The sequence below is a fragment of the Oenanthe melanoleuca genome, chromosome 1 (assembly GCF_029582105.1).
Source record: "Oenanthe melanoleuca isolate GR-GAL-2019-014 chromosome 1, OMel1.0, whole genome shotgun sequence".
Classification (NCBI taxonomy): Eukaryota; Metazoa; Chordata; class Aves; order Passeriformes; family Muscicapidae; genus Oenanthe; species Oenanthe melanoleuca.
In genome coordinates, this window is record NC_079333.1 from 33,463,209 (window position 1) to 33,488,485 (window position 25,277).

The 25,277-nt window shown below is 41.5% G+C and overlaps 1 protein-coding gene across 1 annotated transcript; it reads right to left on the minus strand.

Annotated features, from left to right (window-relative positions):
- Positions 1 to 549: 549 nt before the first annotated feature.
- PCF11 (PCF11 cleavage and polyadenylation factor subunit) lies at positions 550 to 21,865 on the minus strand. Its single transcript, XM_056482185.1, has 16 exons — positions 20,987 to 21,865; positions 16,140 to 16,265; positions 13,952 to 14,140; positions 13,379 to 13,570; positions 11,475 to 12,583; positions 11,025 to 11,214; positions 10,298 to 10,931; positions 8,733 to 10,210; positions 7,283 to 7,370; positions 6,440 to 6,559; positions 5,796 to 5,904; positions 4,515 to 4,698; positions 3,945 to 4,100; positions 2,804 to 2,896; positions 2,235 to 2,270; positions 550 to 1,656 (listed from the first exon to the last, which is right to left on the minus strand). Exons 1-16 carry the CDS (start codon positions 21,173 to 21,175, stop codon positions 1,447 to 1,449), a joined length of 5,103 nt encoding a protein of 1,700 aa, XP_056338160.1. The 5' UTR covers positions 21,176 to 21,865; the 3' UTR covers positions 550 to 1,446.
- Between the last annotated feature and the right edge of the window lie 3,412 nt (positions 21,866 to 25,277).

A 25,277-nucleotide genomic window follows, 5' to 3' on the forward strand; every position in this document is an offset into this window, starting at 1 on the left:
CCTCCCTGCTCCAGAAAGAGGCTGCAATAACTAACGCAGGAGTAGCTCCCCACAACACAGCCAGCACCCCAACACCACTGTATGGACTGACACCACCCTGATCTAGTTAATTTTGTTCCTCTGGACTGTCTCTAATTTAACAGCACTTTTAAGTCTGGTATCTAGAACAGGGCAACCTTACAACAACAGCTCTAACCTTAATAGAAGAATCAAAGTACTACTCGCATCTTAAAAACTGCATGATGCCTGGGTGTCAACACGGGAAGAAGTTTTTGGAGCCAAACATCCCCTGCACTGCAGATTATTTCTACTCACACACTAAGGAGAAATTCTGACTCCCAAGTATTCCCACTGCAAGAGTAACACACTGACTTGTGACTTTGATTTCTGAGTTTTAGTGCTTGTCTTGCTCCCAGCAAGTTAAACACACTGTAACTAGCATAGTGAATAAACATCAAATGCATACTGAAATACACAACTTTATTTCCAATCCCACAAACACACCAGCCACACAGACCAACCATTGAAAGGAAGAGACTCACACTCAAATATATTCTTAGTTTTATTTATACATTTAAGAAATATTAACATCTCAGGATATCTGGTTTACCATCTAAGTCCAGTCATAAGCAACAAAAAAGAAAATGTTAACCATGTTTCAAATGAGCATTCTTACATTAATTCCCCCCTGTAATGTAAAGAAAATTCAGCTTTATTAAACTTGTGTTTGACTAATGAAAAAAAAGAATCATTAAAAATGTCTTAACTACCAGGCATCCTGGTTTGTTAATTTTTTTGTTGGCACTTGTGTTCACCACAATCAAGCACTCCAGTTGGTTTGTTAAATTTTCCCCTTCTACCCCGAACTGTCTTTTTGTGAGTTTTTTTGTGGATTTATTATTTTGTTGTTGCAAATGTTTTTTTAAACATCTGGATATGTAAGTTTTTTCAAATAACTTTAAAAAGGCAAAGAATCTAGGCCTGCTTGAGAAGCTCCTTCCCTTGATAACCCACCTATGGGATAACTGAAGGAAGAGACTTGCTTTCATTTTTCTGAATCTTATTAAGCAAAAATTCATTTTAATTAATTTTAAACTGAAAAAAGTACAGAAACACTGTCTTTATTTGATGGTGTGCATAAACATTACACTCCATATATAGCAAAAATATCTTTTATTTATAATTTACATTTTGACAAGTGAAAATTTTACATTTTTACATATACCATTAAATTTTCACGCATCTACAGAACTTTCACACAATGACACCTGAAACTGTGCAGGCAATAAGAAATTTCAAATACAAAAATGTATTTATTAACCAAACAGTAGTTGAGGCCCTGCCTCAGTTGGACATTTTTATTCATATAAAAAGTATTTGCCTCCCAGAATTAACACAGCAGCTCTTCTGTAAAAAAAAAGAAAAAAAAATCATACCACAGTTTATTTAAACAGACTCCTCAGGTTCTGTTTTGATTTCTGTAGATGCAGGTGTGTTTTCTTCTGCACAGGCAGGAGGGGTGTCATCAGGTTCTTCTTTGATTTTAGGTGAGTCACAGGACTCTTCTGCTTCTTGTTTAACAATGTCCAACATTATATTTAGTGGATTTTCTGAAGGAGTCTTGCTGGGAGAGGGTGTGCAATCAAATGATGATGTCTGCAAAGTGAAAGTCAGTGTAGCATTAGCACACTAAAATAACCATTTTTAGCCTCTTACTCTTTTTGCCTTTTTTCAAAATGCAAATATGTTGATGGCTGGGCACTCAAAATCCAAACTACTTCGTCAAACTTTTAAGAAAAAAAATTAATTTTTTAATAGCATTACTTTTTTCCAATTCCTTTGAAAAGTATCACCAAGCAGTGATGAAATACTTAACAAATTACCATGAGCTGTTTCCTGCTATCCGTTCTCAGGACAATTGTAACTCCCAAAGCATTAAAAATGTCACACACACTAATATCCATCTACTCCACTGTTACAAATTCCTAATATTACACACATTACTCCACAATAAATCCATCAAACCATGGCTTTGCTTTATGGTTCACAAGCTGTCATGATACATCACAACCAGAAATGCATCTCAGCTAATTCTGTATTACAAACTTGCCAAGCCCAAGGCCTCCAACTCTTAGGCAAGAGAAATCCGCAGCACATTCTGCTCCCTGCAAAGTGGAGATCAAGCAAACAAATTGAAAGCAAAATGCTTCCAAAAATATGAAGGATCCACTTACATTCTGGTAATCTTCATAACAAGATGGATGGTAAATCTGAAAAAAAATTGTCATACATTTAAATATGTAGAAATAGATTATAGCAGGATCACTGATAATGAACTAAACAATGTCTATTACACATTATCACATAACTCATCTAGAGAAACCAGTCTGAGCAGGCTAAGTATGGTGTCAACTATACCTGCAACAAGATTTTGTGGTGTATATTTAGGAAACGTTACCATACAGAAGGCTGGGAATTACAGCAACCTGGTGAGTGTTGGGAATTATCTGTGCACAGCTGCATGCAGAAATAACTGAACCCATACCTACACCCATACACAGAGAAATGTTTTGCTTTGAGCACTGCAGTGTAGGGGATGGCTAGTGAGCCCATACCAATGACACTAGGATTTCAGGTACTTCCAAAGCCAGAGATATTTATGTATTTGGAAGCCAGGAAAACTACAACAGGAATCCTTCAGGAGAGAAAGAGCACTTGCCACCTCCACCTGGGGTCTATTTTCCTGTAACTCTTAAGGGGTTTTACTATAAATTAGTATCACATGTAAGTAAGATCAGATTACCTTTTCATCCACCCTGATAGCATTCTTGAGGTGCCACTCTTCCTCTTCCTCATCCCAATACTGTTCAAATTGTTCTTGGCAAATTTCACAGCTCTGAAAAGTTATTGGAGTAACAGAGACAAATGGTGTTATTGCAATTTGCTGAACACATGAAATTCAAGTAGGAGTCAAGTAAGATTATTTTAAATTAAGTATATTAAGCCTAGAACAAGATCTTTCCTCCACACTTTAAAAATCAGCAGAACTTAATTAAAAATTGAGTATGGTTTGCAGACAGGGAAAGGATCACCCTCTGCCCCTGAATACTCTTTGTCACTTGAGAAAGGTAAGCCTTGTCCCTTTAGCTAGTAAGTCTGCAAAGCATTTTGTAACAGTGTAATGCTGTCTTACTGTCATGTAAGACAACCCATTACAGTGATTTAGCTGGTTTTATTTATGGCATTATCTTAATTCTTTCTCCTTAACCTGCAATTTCAAGTCGAAGTCAAACAAGGCAGAACTTTTAGATGGAGTACTAACACTTCAGTACTTCTGTGAAAAATGATTAACCCAGAGAACAAAGGACCAAAGCTCCTTTTTAAAATTAAAAAAAAAGGCCTTTCTGGTTTCATAGCTAGTTTCTCAGAGACTTAGCATGTAAAACTAAGTTGTAATTCTAACAACATTTGTATTTGATTATTACACCAATTCATTTACCAAAATACAGCTCTACTGGTTACTTTCGAATTGTGGTGTTTCTTTCTTCTAATGCCTATCTGCTACCAAAAAAGAAATTTTCGTGTTTGAAAGTACCAAAAACCCAGTAAACCCTGATTTGAGTGACAGAACTATCAAAGGACAAATTGCTTACTCTATTTACATAAACATTCAGCAAATTAACACACTTTGCCTGTTTCAATTTTTCTAAAACCACAGAATGCCAATGGGTGTAAATTTTTTTTAACTACAGGTGGTTTATAGTACTCCTGCCCCTAGGAAGCAACCATTATATACACAAATACACGACCTATGCACAAAGGCCCAAGTACAATATTGCAGTCTACATTCAGTAACAAGAATACAGTACAAGCCTTTAGAAGACTAGGTTCTTGCTATCTGGGCTGATAAACAGATTCTTTTTATCTTGCAAGGTGAAACTTACCTCAACCGCTCCAGCTGGTCCAGCTGGGACACTCTGAAACTCCTTCTCTTTCGCAGCTTCCTGCGTCTTCAATACAACCTCTTCATGAGCTTTTTCAAAGAACTGGCTCTTAGCACGCTCTTCTAGATCTGCTATTTCTTCAAATTCAATCCAGTCCTAAGGAAAGTTTTCATTCTCACTCAGACATCCCAAAGTATTGTATTTAATAAATCTCACTTTGTTAAAACTGAAAGTATTTCCCACATGTAGCATTAGCACAGTGTACTCTTTCTCACAATGCTACAAACATTTCAAAAACTCTTTTTACAAAAAATATCACTATCCTTCAAATTCCATTCTCAGTGGAAAGAAAACAGTGCAGTAAGCAGCTTTGAACTGTTTACTGCTCATCACACAATTGCCTTTTGTATTCTAACAGGCATTTGAGGATTACTTGAAGTATCTAAGACATCACTGTTTATCACAGCCAACTCCTGCGATGATGCAAATTTCAGCTGCAACCTACAGCACATGCAGGAGTAGAACACAATTCAGCCTGTAATTTACCCACACAAATACTGCATTACTTACTGTTAAACTGTAGTACCATCTCCTGTGCGTGATTTTTCTGCTAACATCTTTTTCTGTCCGGTTCTGGCGATAATGCCAATCTAAATGATCTGCATAAACATCTGTCTGTGAAGTAGTGAATCTCATTCCACAGGAGTAACACTGAATTCCAGTGTACAGTCGATTTATAACACTATCATAACGCCTAAACAAAGAGATTAAAAAAAAAAAAAAATCTTAACACTTATTTAAAAAAAGACAGCAAGAAGTTTCTCAGTAAATTGCTTCATTTGCCTACAGTAGTAGGGGAAAAGCATGAATCTGCTCCAAGTTAAAAGCACACAATATGACTACATTTCATCCTGATTTTCACGTTCAATCAACATAAACATTCAAAAAACAATGGGCTCTTATTAATGATTCATGAGAAACACGTTAGTGTTGTCTCATTCCTACTAGCTTTTCTCACCTAATAAGGCACAAATAGCAATGCCTTCATTTTGCCCAGCTTTACAAGCTACATCTAGTTCCAACTCCCCTGCTATGGGCAGGGACACCTTCCACCAGGTTGCTCAGGGCCCCATCCAATCTGGCCTTGAACACTTCCAAGGGTGGGACCTCCATGGCTTCTCTGGGCAACCTATTCCAGTGCCTCACCACCCCCTCAGTTAAGAATTTCTTCCTACTATCTACAGTAAATCTGTTCTTCAGTATAAGGCCATTTGCCCTTGTCCTATCACTAAACGACCTTGTGAAAAGCCCCTCTCGTAGTCCCCTTCAGGTACTGGAAGGCTACAAGAAGACCTCCCTGGAGCCCTCTCCTCTCCAGACTGAACCACCCCAACTCCCATCCTGTCTCCCTAGCAGAGGTGTTCCAGCCCTCCCATCATCTTTACAGCCTCCTCTGGATTCAATCCCAACAGGTCTGTGTCCTCCTGGTGTTGGACCCCAGAGCAGCACTGCAGGTGGGGTCTCACGAGAGGAGAGGGGGACAATCACCTCCCTTGACCTCCCTGTCACACAGCTTTTGCTGCAGCCCAGGCCTGGGCTTCACTACCTATCACAACTTTAGTGCTTAAGTAACAACGTGCACCTTGTGTAAAGCTAAGATTTCCCATGTCAATTTTCCACCTTTTTCCTTTCTCAACTTCAATGAGGCTGACATGAAACAATGCAGGTTTAACCTCCTCTGAATCACAAAGTGACAGATAATCTTTTAAAAGCTTTTAACTGTCTTGGATGAACTATCTTAGCTACTGCCATTTTGTTATTCCTATTGTAAGCCCATTCTACCATACGCACTGTCTAAGTTCTTCAACTATGAAGTTAGTGAGGTCTGGAACGTTTTGGTCTTCATTCTGATCATCATCTTCTTCTTCAGCAGTCGGCTGGGTTGATGTTTCATTCGCTTCTAGAAATCATGAAGATATTATTTTACCAAAATTTCAGTACATCATCATCAGAAATTATGTGCTCCTATAAGGTTTGTTTTTAAAACATTATTAATGCAATCTGACTATGGTCAAACACAGGTGTGTTAACAGCTACATCAATCCTCTTCTGACACAATTGAAAAAAAAGCATAAAAGAAAATAAGACAGAATTTCAATTGAGAAAAACAGTATTTCACCTCAGTGTTTGGCATTAAAACTCAGTCTTCACAGATACAGAAATATTTCAGATGAAAAGATGAAGATGAAAAGACCCTGATTATAATCAAGAACAAGTCACGTAGCAGAGCACCAAAGACTGACTGCTCTGGATAGCTTAAGTGCAAGTTAAACAAGATACTAAGAATTTACTCAATCACATGCACTAAGTTCCTTCCCAAAAAACAGAGTTCAATTTAAAAAAAAACATACAGGAGTTCACCAAAGTTTGTATACTCAGATTTACACTTGAGCTGTGGATAAACTAGATAGTTAGAACATAATAAATCTACATACGTGCTGAAGTGGAATCAGTTTTAGACAATTTGAGGATTCCTGTTTTCAGCAGTTTAGCAAACAATTCATTCACATCAACCTGTCCAAGGTGGTTATCAGGATATGAATGGGAAAGAGCTCCTGAGGAAGGAAACAGACATTCAAGGAAGCAAAAGGTTAGTAGCAGAAATCAACTTCACTTTTATCTGTACATTTCACAACACAATTTTCCTGCTGCCTCCCATTTCTTTAATTTTTTGTTACAAATTATTTACCAACTCTGTTTTATCTAGTGTTTGCCTAATTTTTTCCCTTTAAACAGGGAATCTTTGTAACAAGATTTTCCCTTCCTTCCTAATGTATTCTGAACTGCTAAGCTGATTGCCCATTCAGAGATCTCTGCTGGATGGTGGCTCTTGCAGTATTGTCCTGGATTCATACTTAGATATTTCACCAAATCTACTTCATCACCTAGTTTAACCTTTTATGATGTCTTTGAAGTTTTTCACTACTAACCACTCATACACTGGAAATGTTCGCACAGCACAGCAATCTAGACCTACAGACTGATGCCCTCCAGAAAAACATATCAAAACTTTTGTTTTGTTTTTTTTCTTTTCCAGCACAACTTTATACCCAAACCATATGGCTAATGAAAATTAACAGCAGCCTCCAATGTTTGAGAAAAGCTCTTTAACAGATGAAGGTCCTAGAGACACCGCATCTACAGCCACCTACCTCACTGAGGAGGCTTCCCTTAATCCACATAGACCTAGTAAATCAGGCCATTAAAAAAGGTCATTTTTGTGGCCACCACTGAACAAACAATCCAAAAGAAGTAAAAGGAATTCTACTGTTACACACCTGCAGGGTTCTGGACAAAACTTCCAGGATTTGGCAAATACTGCTGACCCTGGCCATAAGGTCCTGGCTGAGCAGACATAAGAGAAACCTGTGAAAGTAAACATTTGAGTATTCTTTGTACAGTAACGCCATTATAAACTTACTTTTCACATTTTATTATTAACTTTGGATGTTTCTCAATAATTTCACATATACTGAACCCCTTCCAGGAATGAACCATGTCAGTCTGGGATTGAAAAGGACCACAAACAACTATATGATCCCCCATTTTCATTTTCCACCAGGAAAATTCAGAACACATCCTCATTTTGCTTAATATTAAAAAAAAGAAAAAAAAAAAAAAAAAAAAGAAACAAAACCCCACCACAACAACTTCAACACTTTTTCTTCTACTTAAAAATCACATTTTCCTTTCAAATTGCTCATGTTCACCAAAATAGAGCTTCTCAAGAAATTCAAGGAACCCATAAATGTCTATCAATAAATGCCATAATTAACTTTTATCAAGAACTGCAGCATTCACTACCAACACACGTCTTGAAAGCAAGACTTCAACACATCAGCTACAGTAAGCTGCAGGCAGAAAAATAAACTTTATAATACACTTGTAATAAAAATGTTTGGGGTCTTTTCCTAACTGGCAGCTTTCTGGATTTACACACTGTTTCAAGTTTCATCCCATAGCAGGTCTGCAGGACACATTACCTGCTTCTGTACAATCAGTTAACTCTTCACATTTACTTTTTATCGCCCAAACGAAAAATGCTTTTTAAAATCTCTCATCTACTGCAAGAAATTACATCAGTTTTAGCACTGTAAAGTATCATTTCCTCCTTTTGAAGAGAGTGTTTTCCAAGAGGCATAAGCAAGGACAACTGAACTGACAAGGCAAGATGGTGCCAAGAGAATTTTAAAAGACAACAACGCAGTTGAGCAAAAAGTTCAACAATGGCCCTATCTTTCTCAATTCGCCCAAGTTATGGGCATCTCTTTAAAACTGGCTTGTAACCAGTACTAACAGCTGCAAAAGGACAACTATTATTTTGGTCCAGCCTAACTTCACACTTCTTAGAAAAATTAATCATGTATATTGCATTTACATTTATCTTTCATGATTATACAGAATTCACCTTTGTTGAAATTTAATGGAAATACCAAAGGCTTCCAAATACCTGGTTTTGTTCTAATGTCACAAATAATGATTTCAAAGACATATTCTGATATATGAAGTGATTGGAAAGATCCACTATTTTGACTAATAGTTAAAAAAGGATTCTTGAAGTACAGCAATGCATGTTCTTCTTCAATTATCTAGTGACTTTTTTAGTTTGAAACTGACTCAGCCTGCCAACTCTTCAGAAAAATATTCAATTTTTACAGGAAGAAATCCTGCTAATTCGGTAACAAGAACACTTCTGCACGCAAAGTATTTGATGCAATCAGCTCTTACCTGATTACTTCCCATTGGCATATTACTGAAATTTCCATACTGAGGACCCTGGAGACCTTTTTCTTCAAAGTAATGTCCAGCTGCTCTCAGTGGGAAGCTCTGTCCTCCTGGGCCAGCTGGCCCATTGAAATTTGGTCCGGGCGAACCATCAAATATATCAGGTCTCTGGAACTGCATTCCATGAGCTGGTCCATTGTAGCCCTGGCCAGGATGTTCAACAAATGGACCACCTTGTCCATATGGTGACATTTCTAGTCTTGAGGCAGGATGGTTAGCTACATTTTCAAAACGTGCACCCTGAAGGCCAAGGGGCAAGTCAAACCTAGAGGCTGGCTGGTGAGGTCCATCAAATCTTTGAGGTATGGCTGTTTCAAATCTTGCTTGTGCCTGTTGGCCAGGTGCCAACCTTGGACCAGGCTGTCCATGAATTCCATCAAATCTTTGCAGGAGAGACAGCTGTCCAGGCTGTCCATCAAACCCAGCTCCATGACAGCCATCAAATCTCGGACCAGCCCGACCAAGAGGACCATCAAATCTAAGTCCACCAGCTCCCTGGTGTACTGGTCCATCAATCAACCTAGGACCTAGACCCGGCTGACCACGTGGTCCTTCCAGTCTCAGCCCACCACCTGATGGTCCATGCGGCCCCTCAAACCTGAGCCCACCACCTGATGGTCCATGCGGCCCCATGGGCTGACCATGTGGCCCCTCAAATCTGAGGCCACCTCCAAGTTGCCCATGGGGCCCCAACGGCTGTAGATGTGGCCCCTCAAACCTGAGGCCACCCCCTGGTTGACCATGAGGCCCCAAGGGCTGACCATGGGGTCCCTCAAACCTGAGACCACCCCCTGGTTGACCCCGAGGCCCCATAGGTTGACCATGAGGTCCCTCAAACCTGAGACCACCTGAAGGCTGACCATGGGGACCCTCAAACCTGAGACCAACCCCAGGACCTTCAAACCGAGCACCACCCACAGGCTGCCCTGCAGGGCCCTCAAACCGCAGAGGCCCAAGAGGTCCCTCAAACCGCAGCGGACCTCCTCCGCCAACCTGGCCTGGGGGTCCTTCAAATCTCAGGGCCCCTGCCAGCTGCCCTGGTGGCCCATCAAATCTCAGGGCTCCAGCTCCCCCTGCTCCTGCCAGTGGTCCATCAAATTGAGATGCACCTGTCCCCACCAAAGGCCCCTCCAATCTCATAGCAGCGTGTCCAGCTGGCCCATCAATTCTGGAACTTGAACCACCAGCAGGACCATCAACAAAAGGGCTTCCTTGTCCATCGACCCCAACCCTTGCAGCAGTCGGTCTAGGTGAGCCATCAAACAGAGGTCTATCTTCCATCAGTGCACTTATTCTCTGCTTTGCTTCAACACCTCCAAATCTTGATCCTGGACTTTCTGGAAATGGTGCTTTCTCTGGATCTTCATATCTAGCTCTTTTGAAACGCTCATTGAATGGCGACCTTGGTTCCTCTCGAACACCTAAAAAAGCCAGAACAAATCACATAACCACTCACTAATACACTGCCAATTACTTAACGGATATAAAATAAAAGTAAAATCACATACCAGCCTGCCCAAGAAGCTGTCTTTCTTCACGATTATCAAACCTACAGAGTGCATCTCCATCTATTTTCTGAAACTCTGCTGTACTTTTCCCCTGCTGTCTGATAGTATCTCTAAATTCATCCGATTCTCCCCAGCTGTCGTAAGGATCAGAACCTCTTGCTCCTTTAGTAGCACGCTGGTCTTCAAGTCTTCGTCGACTCTCAAGTGGTGACAGGTTTTCAGCAAAAGGCCTTGTAGTGCCACTTACAGGAGAGTGTCTCCTTGATCTTTCTGCAAAGGGTTCTTTTCTGTCAAACTGTACCCCCCGCTTGGCTTTTGCCTGCTCGCATTCTATTCCAGAAAGCAATGCATCAGGTATATGATAATCCAAAATATCATCAGGATCCAACAGATCAAGCCTTGACAGTGAATGCTGAACTTGTGTCCTTTTTAGTTTAGCTTTATGTTCATAGTATGTTAATTCTGCATCTGATAGAAGAGGTTTCTTTTTCAAACCACATTTTTCCTCTGTAGGGCTATCCCAGACATTACATCTGTGCTTTCCTTCCTGATACTGGAACAGCTGTCGGATCTGATGAGCTACCACAAGAAACTCATCTTGTGTTATTTCACCAGACGTTAAGCGGTCATTAGCCTGTAATATGAAGTTAAAATTTAGAATTCAAAAAAAGAAAGAAAAAAACCCATACCTGGGCCATTTCTGTGAAGGCAGATTTATCAGTATTACCTTCTTAAGCAATTCTCTTTTACTTGCAGATGTCAATTCTTTGGGAATCTGTAAATTGGCATCCACACTCAACCGGTGCTGCTGCTTTGGTGCTCGGGGTGACAGAATTCCTTTACCAGCAGGCCAGTTTTCCCGATGTCTTTGGTGTGGGGATTTAACAAGTGTTTGGTGTTCATCATTCTGCTGTGAGCTGAAAACAAGAACAGATGTAAAATATAAATTATTTCGTTATTCAAGAAATAATGGTTCCTACTAGAATTGATCATGGCAAAACATCACTATCATCTTAGAATTTAAGTACACATCATCTCTGCATTTCACTAGTAGAAACAAGTTAAACCTATCAGTTTTAACAATCTGAACACTGCCTCCCAAAGTCAACTATACTGAAGCCAACAGGAGAATTTCCACTGACTTCACATAGAAGTCATTTAAAAGATAGTAACTTACTTTTTACTTTCTTCCCAACCAGATTTCCACCTCTTGCCTGATTTGGATCCCTGCCAGTTTTCTGCATTCTCTTTTGGATCTGGAGAAGCTTTTGCAGAATGCTGGGTGGCTGCCTCTTGGGGTCTTTCTTCTTGGGCTTTTTTCAATCTCCTTGGATCACGCACCTCTTGTTTAACATTTCTCTTACTAGAATTTCTTTCATCTCTTACTGCTTGTGTGCCTTCTTCAACATGAGATTGCTTAGGGCCAATCTGACGTATCTTTCCAATTTTAGGAGTTGATGAAGTAGGAGATAAACTCCGAAGTCTTCTTTTAGGTGATCTCCTCTCTCGTCTTTTTGGAGAATGTGTAGAAGGTGATCTTGCCTTAGGAGAGCGTGATCGTGACCGTTTCCTACTACTTGATCTTCCTTGCTTTCCACCCTGCTTTTCTGACTCCTCTGTAGTCGCGTCTTGTTTCTGAACAGCACCGTTAATCACTTTATTTCTGCTCCCCACCACTCTATGTTCACATGTCTTATGCTCCTCCTTTTCCTTCTTCTCTGTGCTTCTCCTCTTTTCTTTGACCTCATCTTCCTTCCCCTCCGACTTATCTTGAAGATGTCTTTTCAGTCTTGGATCCCGCTTACTGATGTCAGAAACCTTAGTGCTTTCACATTCCTGGCTTTTATTGTCTTTAATATCGGGCAGCTTATTTTTCAAAGGGGATGGTGATTTAGATTTTGCTTTGGACTGTTCAAGTTCTTTCTTCTGTGTTTTTTCACTTGCTTTTGATTTTTCTGACTTTGTTGAGTTCTGTTTTTCAGCCTGTGCCGTTTTGTTTCCCTTGGTCTCAGACTGACTGGTCACACTCGGTGAAAATTCTTTCCTATGAGACTGATCTTTAGTATGAGAAGAATGCTGACCCATCCTATTAAGCCGAGGATCCCTGTTCACTAATTTGACATCATGAAGTGGAGGACTTGGGGATGGTTTGTTTTTTTCAGGTGGCACAGCAGTCTGATGAGGTGGTTTTACTGTCATATGAGGTGTGGGAGACATGCGTTGCTTGGAAGGTGCTGGAACTGAAGCTATACTAGATGATCCCTGCTGAACACTGAGAGATACAGCCTGAAATTGGAAAAAATCCAGCATTAATCTGTATGCCGCAACTCCTATCCAGAGGTGCTAATGTTCTGTCCCAAAAACAAAATTGTAATAGCCATGCCTCGAAAATTACGAGTTTTAGCCATTTAACTAAAATTAACCCACTAATTGCTGATTATAAGCATTAAAACAATGTAGTACCATTACAAATCAAATACAATGCAAGATCAGTATATAAAGTAAATATTGTGAAATATGTAACTTTGGCACACATTCCAATTACAGAGCTAGCTTCCCTATATATCCCACATGCTCTAGGCAACTCAGCTGCCAAGTATCCTATTTTTCACACTTCAGTTCAAAGATGCTTTGTTTTGTATTGTCAACTGCCAACACAGGAAGACTTCGAACAACTGCCGACCAAGAAACTGACTTTGTTTACAAATGATCAGGCTCCCTTGTTCCTTAGGAACAAACAAATTTGAAATAGCCCAGCTCACTGTCACTTCCAATAAGTGAAAGATGAAGATCACAATGAGGTGTCATTTTGAAGAGTAATTAAAACCAAACCACAAGATTTTCACTTGGTTTTTTTTTTTGTTTTTAATATATTTAAGTGTAACACTTAAGGTTTCAAGATAACATAAACTGTGCAGGAATGCCACCTGACCCTGTGTTACTCTACTAGTCCTAAAACAGCTACATTTGCCTAACACATGAGGAAAAAAAACAATGTACTGTACCTACGAGCACAGCCAAGCACTCTCCAAAGGAGAGACCCCCCCCCCAACTATTAGTTTTATCAACTATCCTACTCACCAACTGTGCTTTAGTCTGTTCCAGCTCCAGCTCTAGTTTTTTTTGCTGAAGTTCTAACAACTGCTTTTGCTTTGCAAGCAATTGCTGCCTTATCAGTTGCTCCTGTGTCAAATTCTTTTGTATTTCAGGAACAGCTGGAGGAGTAGAGGCACCAGAAGTGACAGCAGAGGTAGGTACATTAGATTCCTCTGGCTAAAAACAAAATAAAGGAAAGTTACAATTAAAATCCTAATGAAATCAACTAAATCCATTGCCTTTCAGTGTTATCAATCCAGTACTGGGACTTAGCTCGTACAGTAGCTATACACTGCAATTTTTTGCCCCACTATGATTTCCCTGCTTTGATGGGTGTAGGGAATTTAACATAAATTCCTCAATATTCCAAAACCTAGAATACAATTTGTAAATGAAAGAACCAAACCCTTCAAATATTGTGAATTTGTAAATTTCTCTTACCTGTTTACAAAGGCCAGATACTTCATTCTTAATATTCTAAATTGTCAAAAAGCAGCATACAAACAATGAAAACGATATGCATTACCATCTGTTCTTACAGAAGGCAGAAAAACTTACCGATTTATTTAAAAACTTAGGATTCACATGGATGCTAGAAGTATTCACATTTGGGGGCAGAGGTTTAATTGGCCAGGCAGGATCTAATGAGTTGACTCTGACATCAAGTGCATATAGTTTCTTCAAAGGAAAAATATCATCCCATGTGGAGCGTAATTTAAATAAACTTTTCCTAGTATTTTCATCCACCTAAAACAATAAAACAATTCTATGGCTTGTTAAGTTAATATAGAACAATTTCTTAAACTTTTCTGTAGAATTTAAAATTTCATTCATTTCCTATTTCTATCTTGCCATTTCAACATACTGAACTTGCTACACAAAATTTTAAGCAGTGCAGACAACACATCTGTATCAACAGGATCAATAACAGAAGCTCAAATGTGGAATTGTTGTTTCAAGGCCATCTGAAGATTTTATTGTGTATTACCATGGTCTGAGAATTTTCTTTCAACTTTTCCATTAGCAAAATTCTCATTTTACTGGCCCAACTTCTGTGGAAAAAAATACAGTAACAAAAGTATTGAAAGGCAACAGCCTCTGAGACAGTACATTATTCAAGTATTTGTGTTGGAGTATAATAATGACAAACAAATCAAGAAAAAACAAACCCTGAACAGAAAAAAGGTATTTTGCTCAGCTGTTTAGCCACTGAAGGATTTTTTTTTCCCCAGCAAATGCAATAAAACAAGTATTGGCTAAAATGAAGTCAATTATTATTCCAGACCCATCTATGCGTGAGTCACAGATCAAATGTACTTGCAGGACCAGAGACCCCCCTGATCTCTTTACAAACAATTGGACTATCTCATGGAAGCTAAATCAGAATTTTACAATGAAGCAAAATTTAGTTCATCTCATAACTTGAGTGGGCCAATTAACCAGTAAATAAAAACCATTAGAGGACAAAATACACGCACATGTCCTAATTTCAAAATTCCAATTTAATTATTAAGTATCGCCCATGCAGATGGTTTTTGCTGCCATTTTCAGATGTTATACCAAGACACAGAATATTCTGGAAAGTCTGGAGGCTCTTTTTGGTAAGAGCAGGAGTTTCAAAACAAATAATTCATACTTAGTAATTGGGGAATGATGCCTCTATACAATTTTCCATGAGAGGCTTCACTGAAGTTCACTGCAAAAACGTGCAGAACTGAGCAAACAGTTCTAAAGATACCTTAGTGGCTATTTACTGATAAAACAAAACTAAACCAACTAAATCTATCTCTATCTGGTCTATACACAGGAGTTTACATCTTCTACAGTCATGGCAACAATCTATTCCTTACTTTATCATGCACTTTACATCTGAAAACCATACATAAAGTGTACTGGGATTTCAGATCTTCACTAATATGTAATGATAAATATGCAAAAGCTTAATTTATCTCACTCTTATGAAATGCCACTTTCTCCAAACATACAGGAAACGGAAATTAACCCTTCTTTTCTGATCCAACTTAAACCCATTCAAGTCCAACCTTTCAAAACCTGGACTTGGATATGCTTTTCTCACTGAGGACACACAATTACTTCACTGGGCTTCACGATTTAGAGCCAAAAATTAAAAGATATGGCACCAGTTTTCAATGTTGAATGAAATTAAACTACTTATTTATAATATAGTCACACATTTTAATATCTTTCCCCCATACAGTCACAGCATTTTTTTCAGCTGACAGACCACCAACAGAGAACCAGGTGTCAGTACTACTCATTCTTGAGTTTAAGCATTCATTCTGCACAATGTGAATTACGTAAATCAGACAAACCTAACTACAGGAGAATGAGGCTTTGAGAAATCCACAAGAAACCAAATCTCAGTCTATTCTCAGCATAAGGACTATTAATTATCTTAAAAATAAACCAATGATTTGTAATTAATTGGTCTATACATTACAGAAAGTCCATCCAGCTAAGCCATCAATAATCAAAACACTGTTAGTAAAATCTTGCCTGGACAGGAAAGTTACTGACATTTGTACACCTGAATTAATACTTTACATCTTTCAGCTAACTTACATGCTTGATAGCAGAAGGAATAATTTTTTACAGTATAGATACTGAAATTTATAAAAACCAATCAATTTGTATTGTTAACCACACAAGAAAACCCAAACCTTAAAGCATATTATTTTACCAGGAACAAATTTTGCTTAGAATACTTTTCTGAAAGTGTATATACCTTTTCAAATACACAAATAAATGTTGCAACTAGGTTTTTAGTAAATGCAGTGAGATACTCTCTTCCCACATTCTTGACAATGGAATCCATTAGGTACATAACGGGTAGCTTCTCTGATGCAGGAGCCTGGAGTAATAAGAAGAAACTGAGAAGTTTAGTACAAGAAAAGCATACTTTAACCTTTTCAAATAAAGGGATTACCAATCCCAGAAATACAGACCTCTCTTTCTGGTTGCCACTATAAATACCAAGGGATTTGGCTTGGGATTTTTTTTTTTTTTAAACACAAAAATTTAATCTGAAAAATGGACACTCAGTTCAAAGTATAATGCAGTGGGTCTATCACACAAAAAAAAAAAAAAAAAAAAAGGAACACCTTAGATTATTTTGTTTGTGTGTCAAGGCTTTTGAAAAAGGGGGGAAAAATAAGAGGAAAAAAGAAGCCCACGAGACCGTATTGCCACTAGTGTACCGAGTGTAACCTTTCCCTTGAGGAAGTAACTTAGCAGGAAACCATCGCCAGCACTCCAAGGAACTTCAAAAAATCATTTATAAATTAAACCTCCTGGATGGATTTTTCTGGATTTCACAGAAGACAAATTAGACTTCTGGCAAATAGCCCAAGTCAGTGAACTTCTGTAGCTGTAAATTATATGTTGATTATCAGAGTCTTTCGTAAATTACATGTAGAATAGGTTGCAATTATTTCACTGTAATCCAACTGGATATAGCAGAGTCCCATTCTCTCTTGGCACTTGCAGATGGTGACAGTTCTCATCTCCAGAGTGCATGCAAAAACACAGTCAGAACAGAGTTCAAAATCCAGTTAAAACTCAATCATCTGGTCAACTGGGTAAACGCACGGACAATCTCAGGAACTGCAACCACCATTTCCATAGAAGGTTGTCTTCAAACTCTGGACACAGCTTTGCTACAGGAGGCTTGTTTTTGTTTTTGTTTTTTTTTTGTTTGGGCTTGGCTGGGGTTTTTAAAAATCCTTTTTCAAAACTCACACCAAGTTTGTGCAATAAAAGTGTGGTGACCCTGGACCGCCACAGCAACTTCCAATTTACAGTACTGGACCAATAAAAGTGATTTTAATGCTTGCCAGTGGCTTTCACGAAGCAGAAGGCACAGCAAAGTTCCAAAAAACATCAGCAAGTACACAGACTTGCTGAAGAGGACATGAAAGACAACACGAGCAGGATGTGTTGACCATGAAACCCTTGGAAGAGCACCCACTTGTAACACTTTTAAGTTCCATTCACCATCTGGAGAAGAGCAGATAATTTCACTCACTGCTCATTTTAAACAGAATAGGCTACTAGATTAATTAATGACACCTTTGCAGGCCCATTATCCAGGTAAGTGTGTGAAGTGCTACTGCTTCACCATTTAAAATTAAATTCCTTCCCCTTTAAGGTGGTTCACAGAAGGGCACCCACTTAACAGTATTTTTACATGGGCAATCAGAGTGCTTCCTCACCCTTAGAAGTGTACTAATTTACCATAACCTGAAACTTATTATTGAAGAGGATAGAACTCCTTGTTAGTTGGGGGTTGGAGGGTAGGGAGGGGCGTCACTGCCTTCAAACATATCAGAAAAAAAGTATAAACAGGCCGGTGATGCATTCTGTACATAAGAAGACAAAAAAATCTAACTACAGCACATCAGAAGCCAATCTTACACTGTGACGTAATACTGAAGTGTAAACAACTTAATGTACAAGTGTTAGGAAGAAAGCATTGCTTAAGTCTCAGACATAAAAGACCGTGGATCTGCAGCTATTTAAAATGTCTGTGCAATACTGGCTTCCTCTTCGAAGCAGTCTGCACAATGGCACCTTAAAAACACTCCTGTTCTGTGTGCCTTCCTTTGTAACAAAATGACAGCGCACCATTTCCGACTTTTAGTCAGCTGTTAGGGACAAAAAGAGCTGTCTCCGAAGTACCTATGCCCAAGAGCTACTGCCTGAGCTAAATTCTTCCATTTCACCAATGCAGGAAAGTAGCTCACTGCACTCAGCTAAGCTGGAAGTTTGGGACGCTGGGGAACCATTAGTAGCAAAAGCACCGAATCAAGTTTAACCGTCACTTTCATCATGCACCAGACTGTTACAGCAATCATACAGGAAACACCCTCGTCTAGGTAAGGAAGCTGACTTCACACTACGGAGCACAATCAGCAGCTCAGCAGCGTGCCCTGCTTCCAATATAAGCTATTCACATGTCGCATTTGAAGTATCGGGACTTAAATATGGTTGGAATATTTAAGTCTTCTCTTCTGGAAGTGTTTATTTTGTCAAGGTATCTAGCACGTATTTCAGTAACCACAAAAGGGAATCCCACACCGGAATGCATTTTGTTTTCAGGTCTCTGCAACACCCCCAAGCAAGAAAAATACCCGCACGACACTAACCAAAAGGCAGGGAGGCGCCGCATAATCACAGAACCAAAGCAGAAGAACACTAACTCTGAGCTCATCAGCATAATATTAAAGACCTCTTTACAAAACTCCCCCTGTTCCTTCAAATAACGTAGGAAAGCTATTGTTGGAAATGTGTGGCTCTTTTTTATTAGTTTCCTAAAAGATTTCAAGTTTAAAATAATATCTGGCAATTGGACCCCAAGTCACAAACTTGTGAAAAAATTCGTTAAAAAAATAAAAAAGCAACTTTGTATACAAAATAGATCTTGGAAACAAATTCTGCACTATACAATGGTAAATAAAAAGACAAATACATATTTCACACTTTTTATTTACAAATTTTATAATACCAGTCACACATTTCAGAACCATTTATTAAATTGTAAAGCAGACCACTCAAGTTTTACACTAAACAAACTGTCTCCAGGCAACACTTTTTAAAAGTGGCTTAGTAAAGGAGATCACTTTCCCAGAAACAACTAAAAACTTGCCTTGAATAAACTACAGTCATAAACAGTAGCTAGGCAGAACTAACCATTGATACAGGTTTTAAGACATCTTTTAAAAAACCCCCACACTTCAGGGCAGGTTTCAAATCACCCAGAAATGGAAAAAAAAAATGACAGCATAGTTATTCATCACAAATCATTTTATACACATCTACTGCCCTTTCGGAGATATAATGGTGAGAGCTATTAGATTATGAGGTCACCTCCCCAAGGAATGGAAAAACTCAGCCACTGGCAGCATTTAAAACTAGACTGGAAGTGGTCTGTGGCACACTAAAAAGACATCCTGCATTGATAGAAAGATAGATTAGATATCTTAAAAGATGTTTCCCATCCCCATCGTTAGAAAGTACAATTCTCACCATTATAAACCACGATTAAAGCCAAAGAAAAAGCCTTTTAACACCTGAGATCAGAGGGAGCAAGGGAAACAACGGGGGAGGGGGTGGCTGGCACGAATACGGGGGATGGGGAATTGAAAGAAGAACCCTTTTCTTCTAAAATGCTCGCTAAAAAGGTGCTGCAAACCCCCATGCATGTACAGTGGCTGACTGATGTCAGCAACTGCCTGGGCTGGGCTCGGAGGGAGCCTCCTCTTTCCCTTTTTATATCATGTGCCTTTCAGACGCCATGTTAGGATCCTACAGGCTGCTGCAGTTTCTACAGTCAGGGAGAATTTCTTCTACCACATCCTCAAACGATAAACTTCTCTAACCAAAATAAATTAAATATGCACATAACACTAGTGCTACTCGGGGCACAGATCACCTGAAATCCAAACATATTATCCCAAACCCACAGAATTTTCTCTAACGAGGCAGAGCAAAACAACCCCTATAACCACTATACACACTTCTCTAACCGAAGGAGATGATCACCTTTCACCCACAAACTTTTTGACGATATAAGGGAGACCCCACCCCTCAATTAATCTCTTACACGGACCGCACTGGGGAAATAGCTTTAACTTACACGTAAAGGTCGCTACACTTAGCCCTTTAGTGGCAGACAATTTTGAGTTCTGTAAACTTAACCTTATTTTACTTTCACACTATCCCCCAAGAAAACCCCAACTCTCCACGAAATCTCCCCACTCAGGTCCTCTCTAATGATTGCACTATCCACCTACTGTAGGAATCACCTAGATCCAAGGGTGCAGTCACCAGATTCGGACACCGAATCCTGGCTGCATGTCGGGGGAGAGCCCGGCTCCAAGGGCGAGGAAGTGCAGCTCCCAGTGCCCAGTCACTGCCGGGCCGCCATGTTGTGCCTGCTATTTACGCGGGGCTCACAGCGCGAGCCACGCTGCCCTCTTCCCTCAGCTCTTCCTGGGCCGAGTCCCAAACCCTTCCCTACTCCCAACAGGGTGGTGTGGGGGCTGCTCCCCTCCCGCGAGTCCCCTGCTCCCTATGCGATGGGGGGGGAGTAGAAGTAGTAGTAGCAGCAGCACCCTTAAGCTTCGCGATGGAAGGAGGAGCCCCCGCCCGCCGCCTCGCCCCGTTGCTCCCTGATCCCAGCTGAGACACGCTTCCCTCATCCGCCTGTTTCCCCCACGGCGACCCCCAGCCTCCTACACCCCCGTCCTCCCCCGGCTCCGTCCAAACCCTGCTCTCTCTGTTCGCCCCCTCACTATCACCACCACCCCCCGTCACTAACTCCTAGGCCCCCTCGCCGCCCCAGCCCAGCCATGCCCACCCCGCCCGAGCCTCTCCCCCTCTCTCTGGCCCCATTTCCCGACCCTCGGGCCCTCTCGTCCCCCGGCTCTGCTGTGTCCCCCTGAACCGCCTCCGCCGCTCGGCTCCCCCCGCGCCTGTCCCTGTCCTGCGGGCCCCCAGGCCGCCCTACCCCGCTGCCCCGGCCGGTCCCCCCAGCAGTATAGGTAGGAGTAGTAGTCGGTGGAATATAAAAACCTTGGCGATTTGCGCCTCGATCAGGGAGACGATGTCCTTGGCGAAGGGCACGTTCTCCTCGGCCAGGATGGTCAGCATGTTGATGTGCGGCTTGCTGTTGAACGTCAGGTCCTCCAGCGACGACTGGTAGTCGCGGCACGCGTCCTCCCGGGCCTCGCTGCTGCCAGCGCTGCTCTCCGGGGCCGACATGCTGCTCCGACCAGGACCCGACCCACCGACCGACAGCCCCCTCCCCGCGATCCCCCGCCGCCGAGCGATGCGATGCCGCCCCCCCGCCGCTGCCGCTGGGCTCCTCTACCGCATCCTCCGCGCTGCGGCTCCCGCTGGCTGCGCTGCCGGTGCCGCCGCTCCTCGGGCCGCCGCCGGCTCAGTCTCCGCGCTCACAAAATGGCGGCGGCGGGCACGGCTCGCGAACCGCTTCCCGCAGCCGTTGCGTCATGTGAAATTGTGCTCAGGAGAGGGGCCGGCGCCTTGGAGAGCCCCTTTTGTTCGCCGGACGCGCCCTGATTGGCTGGCGCTCCGCCTGCGCGGCTCGCCATTGGCTCGCCCGTCACCACAGCGGCCTCCGATTGGCTGGCACCGCCCTTCCTCACGGCTGACGGGCTGCTGCGCCCAAGTCCCGCTCCCGCACGCGCGTCGCGACTCGCCATTGGCCGCGTCTCCCGTCCCGCCCCGCCGCTTCCTCCCGCCTTCCCGCGCTGCCCCGAGCGCTGATTGGTGCCCGGCGCGGCCCCGCCCCCTCCGGGCCCGCCCCGCCCGCCATTGGCTCAGCGCCCAGTGCCCCCCTACGGCAGCGGCGGGAGCGGCCGCTCCCAGCGGCGCTGGGTGTTCCTGATCCTGGGGAAGCGGCTGGACCAGGAGCTACAACCACGGGAAGTTCCACCTCAGCATGAGGAAAAACTTTTTTTGCCTTGAGTGTGCCAGGCTACCCTGGGAGGTTTGTGGACTCTCCCTCTCTGGAGACGTTCCAAACGCGGCTGGACGCGTCGCTGTGTCACTGCTCTGAGTGACCGAGCCTTGGTGCGGGGGATGGAGGTGTCTTCAGAGGTCCCTTCCAGCCCTGACAGTCCCGCGATCCTGTGACCTCCGCTGCCCTCCCTGTTTCTCCCATGCCATCCTCGTCACCACCAGTGTTCCCAGGTCTGCACAGAGCAGGAGCCGCAGGAGAGAGATAGGAGTAGGGGTAGCGAGGGAAAAGTAACAAAACCTGCCTCTGCTCGGTCATGAGATTTGCCCGGAGGTGTCTCTTGGAAGTGAAGTTGCTTGCAAAGCATTTTCAGGTGTAGCCATTCCTTCCCGCCACGCTTCATATTCCTTGGTAACTGGAGAACTGTCGGCATTTGAAACCAGGCAAGGGGTGAGTGCTTCATTAAAATACATTGCGTAAAACACACCGTGTGGGATCGTGTTTAAAATGCAAATTATATATATACATACATACACACATACATTCTGCAAATACAGCAGAAATATAGTAAAAACGTATATCTGGTACATTTCTGTACTGCTACATGTTGTTTTATATGACCAAAAAAATTAGTTCCTATGTTCATGTTTCTATCCCCTTTATGAAAAACGGAGGAGAGAACAGGAAATGCAACGGCAGCATCTTCTATTTGCCTATGGAATTGCATGTTCATGTTTGTTCCTGTAAGCCTCAAAACACTGTACTTTGAACACACCACTCTGCCTTCACAGCGTGTCACCACACGATAAGAAAATAAAACTGAAGTTTCCGTCCCTGGCTGACCAAAGCTGGGATAGCAAGACCTTTTCTCGGAGTAAATATTAGCCAGGTGTTTGAAGAATATGAATTATGTACCAGGAGTCAAGCCATGATATATACCCAGTTTATTTGGCAAAAACCAGGAATCAAGCCATGATATATACCCAGTTTATTTGGCAAAAACAGAATGCCCTGTTCTGCTGCTAGGGGAAAAATGTGGGGATGGGGAAATCTGGCTCCTCCTCCAAAGTTCGTGCTTGTAAGTTAGAATGCTCGTTCCTATTAATTACAGGAGCAAAACCAGTAATAGAGAAAAGCCAGCCTTGATGAGGATACCGTGTGGTCCAAGCCACTCTCAGAACCAGATTTGCTGTTCACTAATCAGGGTAGGACCGAGCCTGGTGTGAGGTGAAGCAATTTGCTGGCTGCATAACTCAGAGTCTTCCTGAGATCGAGTACACCCAGCAACCCGAGCAGATCTCATGCTTTACTGCAATGTTGGTTTGTCTTTTGTTGGTGTGAAGCCAGTGGTACCTCAGCAAGGTCACCAGGTTGGTGGTGAATTGATGGTGAGGCCTCTGTGTGCTGATGAGTCGTGGGAACACACCATGCTCTAAGTGATCTTTCAAACAGCTCATTAAGAGTGGCAGAAAAATACCCATTGAGTCTGTCCTTAGGCTCTTTAATGAAAAGTTGATCATTATTATGGAATTATTATTTATGTTCTTTATTATTGCAGGAATGGTGTTGTACCAGCAGTGTGCTCAGAGTGTGGGTTTCTCTATGCCTACAAAAGCACGCTTCATACTTGTCTTCCTATCAAAAGCATTGCTTTGCTGAGAGCATCACCTAGAAATGCCTCTGGTTCAGCTGTGTTCCACTGCTTCTTATCACAGTTGACACAGCTGTCAGATAAAGTTTGGATATTTGGGTCATTTAAGGGTTTTTTATAGATGCAGCTATAGGTTTTGCTGGCATAAAACCCACTAAAAAGGCTCTAAACTAGACCCACATATTGCACATATGGCTTGAGAATTACCAGCAGTTGATGATTAAGGAAGTTTTGCTGGATAGCTGTGAAATTATAGTACTACATAAGAAAGCATATCAAGGTAAAACACCTTCCAAGAATTTATTACATTCCAAAACATCTCTTGATGATTGAGAACAGTCATGCTTGTGTTTATGTGTTTATGTTATGAGATGAATTTTCTTAGGAAGTTTTATAAAATTCTTTTAAACTGTTTTATACCTATACAAGGATTTGGGCCTGGGGGCAGGGAAGGATTTCTAGGCATCCAGAAATATTCTTCCTGCTTTTCATTTCAGAAAAGTGAAAAAAAAAAACCAAACCAAAACTAAAAACATCCTAATTGAAAATGCATCCTTTTTGACATATCTGGAAGAGGAAAACACAGACACTATAGAAACAAACACAGTGTCGATTTTTAAATATTGGTTTAATGAGATGCAAATTGCCCCTCCTGAAGTCCTTTGTTCTCCAGCTGAGATTCTCTTAAGGAAGCAGGCTGTGTATCTCAGTGGCCTCCCAGAGGGTGAGGATGCAAAGCTTTATACTCTCCTCAAGCTCCCAAAGCAGCTCTGCTGTCATCAGCCTCACACTCTCCAGCAGCTGATTTCTGGAACAGCCTTGCCTAGAAAGTTTGCTGATGTAACTGCAGCAGAAGACCTGGTAAACTCTCCTAGAGACAGGATCCAATTTAAAATGCTTTAATAACTATCTCTTGCTTATACCAGAATTGCAAAGAGTGTTTTGCTGTTGAAACCACACCTGTGGGTTTTTGTTGGCAAAGCTGTATTGATTGGTGAGTGTTGTTACATTCTGCTATTGCTAAATCAGCAAAACTTTTAAATATAAACCAAGTCCCTGTTGTCTGCCAGCCAGATTACTCCTTGCCCGGGTTACATAGATGTCAGGCAGCTTCCCTCACTTTTATTCACCTTTAGAGTTGTACCTTGGTGACCTCTGTCCAAATAACCACAAGCTTTTTATAACTGGATTATCTCCTGTTTAGAGCTAAGCACCTGGGTTGTTCTGAATGCAGAGAGCCTAGTTTTGTTCGTAAGGTCAAAATGTAGGAAATGCTGGAATTGCAGATGTGTAGAAGCACAAAAAATTGCTGTTTACTTTTCTGGTGATACAGCTGAGTTGGAGATGCATGATGAAGTAACCATCAACTCACATTTCTTTACTTTCAAAATTCTGAGTGTTGTAACTTTTCTAATATGTTTTGGGTTTCATAGCCTCAGAAATTCTTTAGACATGATAGATATATTTAGTAAAATATCATTTGTTGGGTTGATAATTAGGAAAAATTCAAATACATAAATAGTGAAAAATATGTTTAGTATGTCTAGACAAATGTATCAACCTGTATTGCCTTTCAAAGCTCTGCAAGATAGTCCTGGCAGCTTGTAATCTGTGTAACATTTTCACTGTGATGGGTTCATCTTTACAGGAAGGCAGACAGACCTCAAACAGCAATGAGCCAAGATCAAAGACTAAGGACAGATAGGAAAGAAACTCTTGAATCCACGTATTCC

What these genes read in the sequence shown, in the direction of transcription:
- PCF11 (XM_056482185.1), bottom strand. Translation starts at nt 21,175, where the DNA reads ATGTCGGCCCCGGAGAGCAGCGCTGGCAGCAGCGAGGCCCGGGAGGAC. An exon ending in ACAGCTTCTTGGGCAGGCTG is followed by an intron (nt 10,211 to 10,297) that starts GTATGTGATTTT and finishes TGGCTTTTTTAG; the next exon opens with GTGTTCGAGAGGAACCAAGG. An exon ending in AACTGATTCCACTTCAGCAC is followed by an intron (nt 5,905 to 6,439) that starts GTATGTAGATTT and finishes CATGATTTCTAG; the next exon opens with AAGCGAATGAAACATCAACC.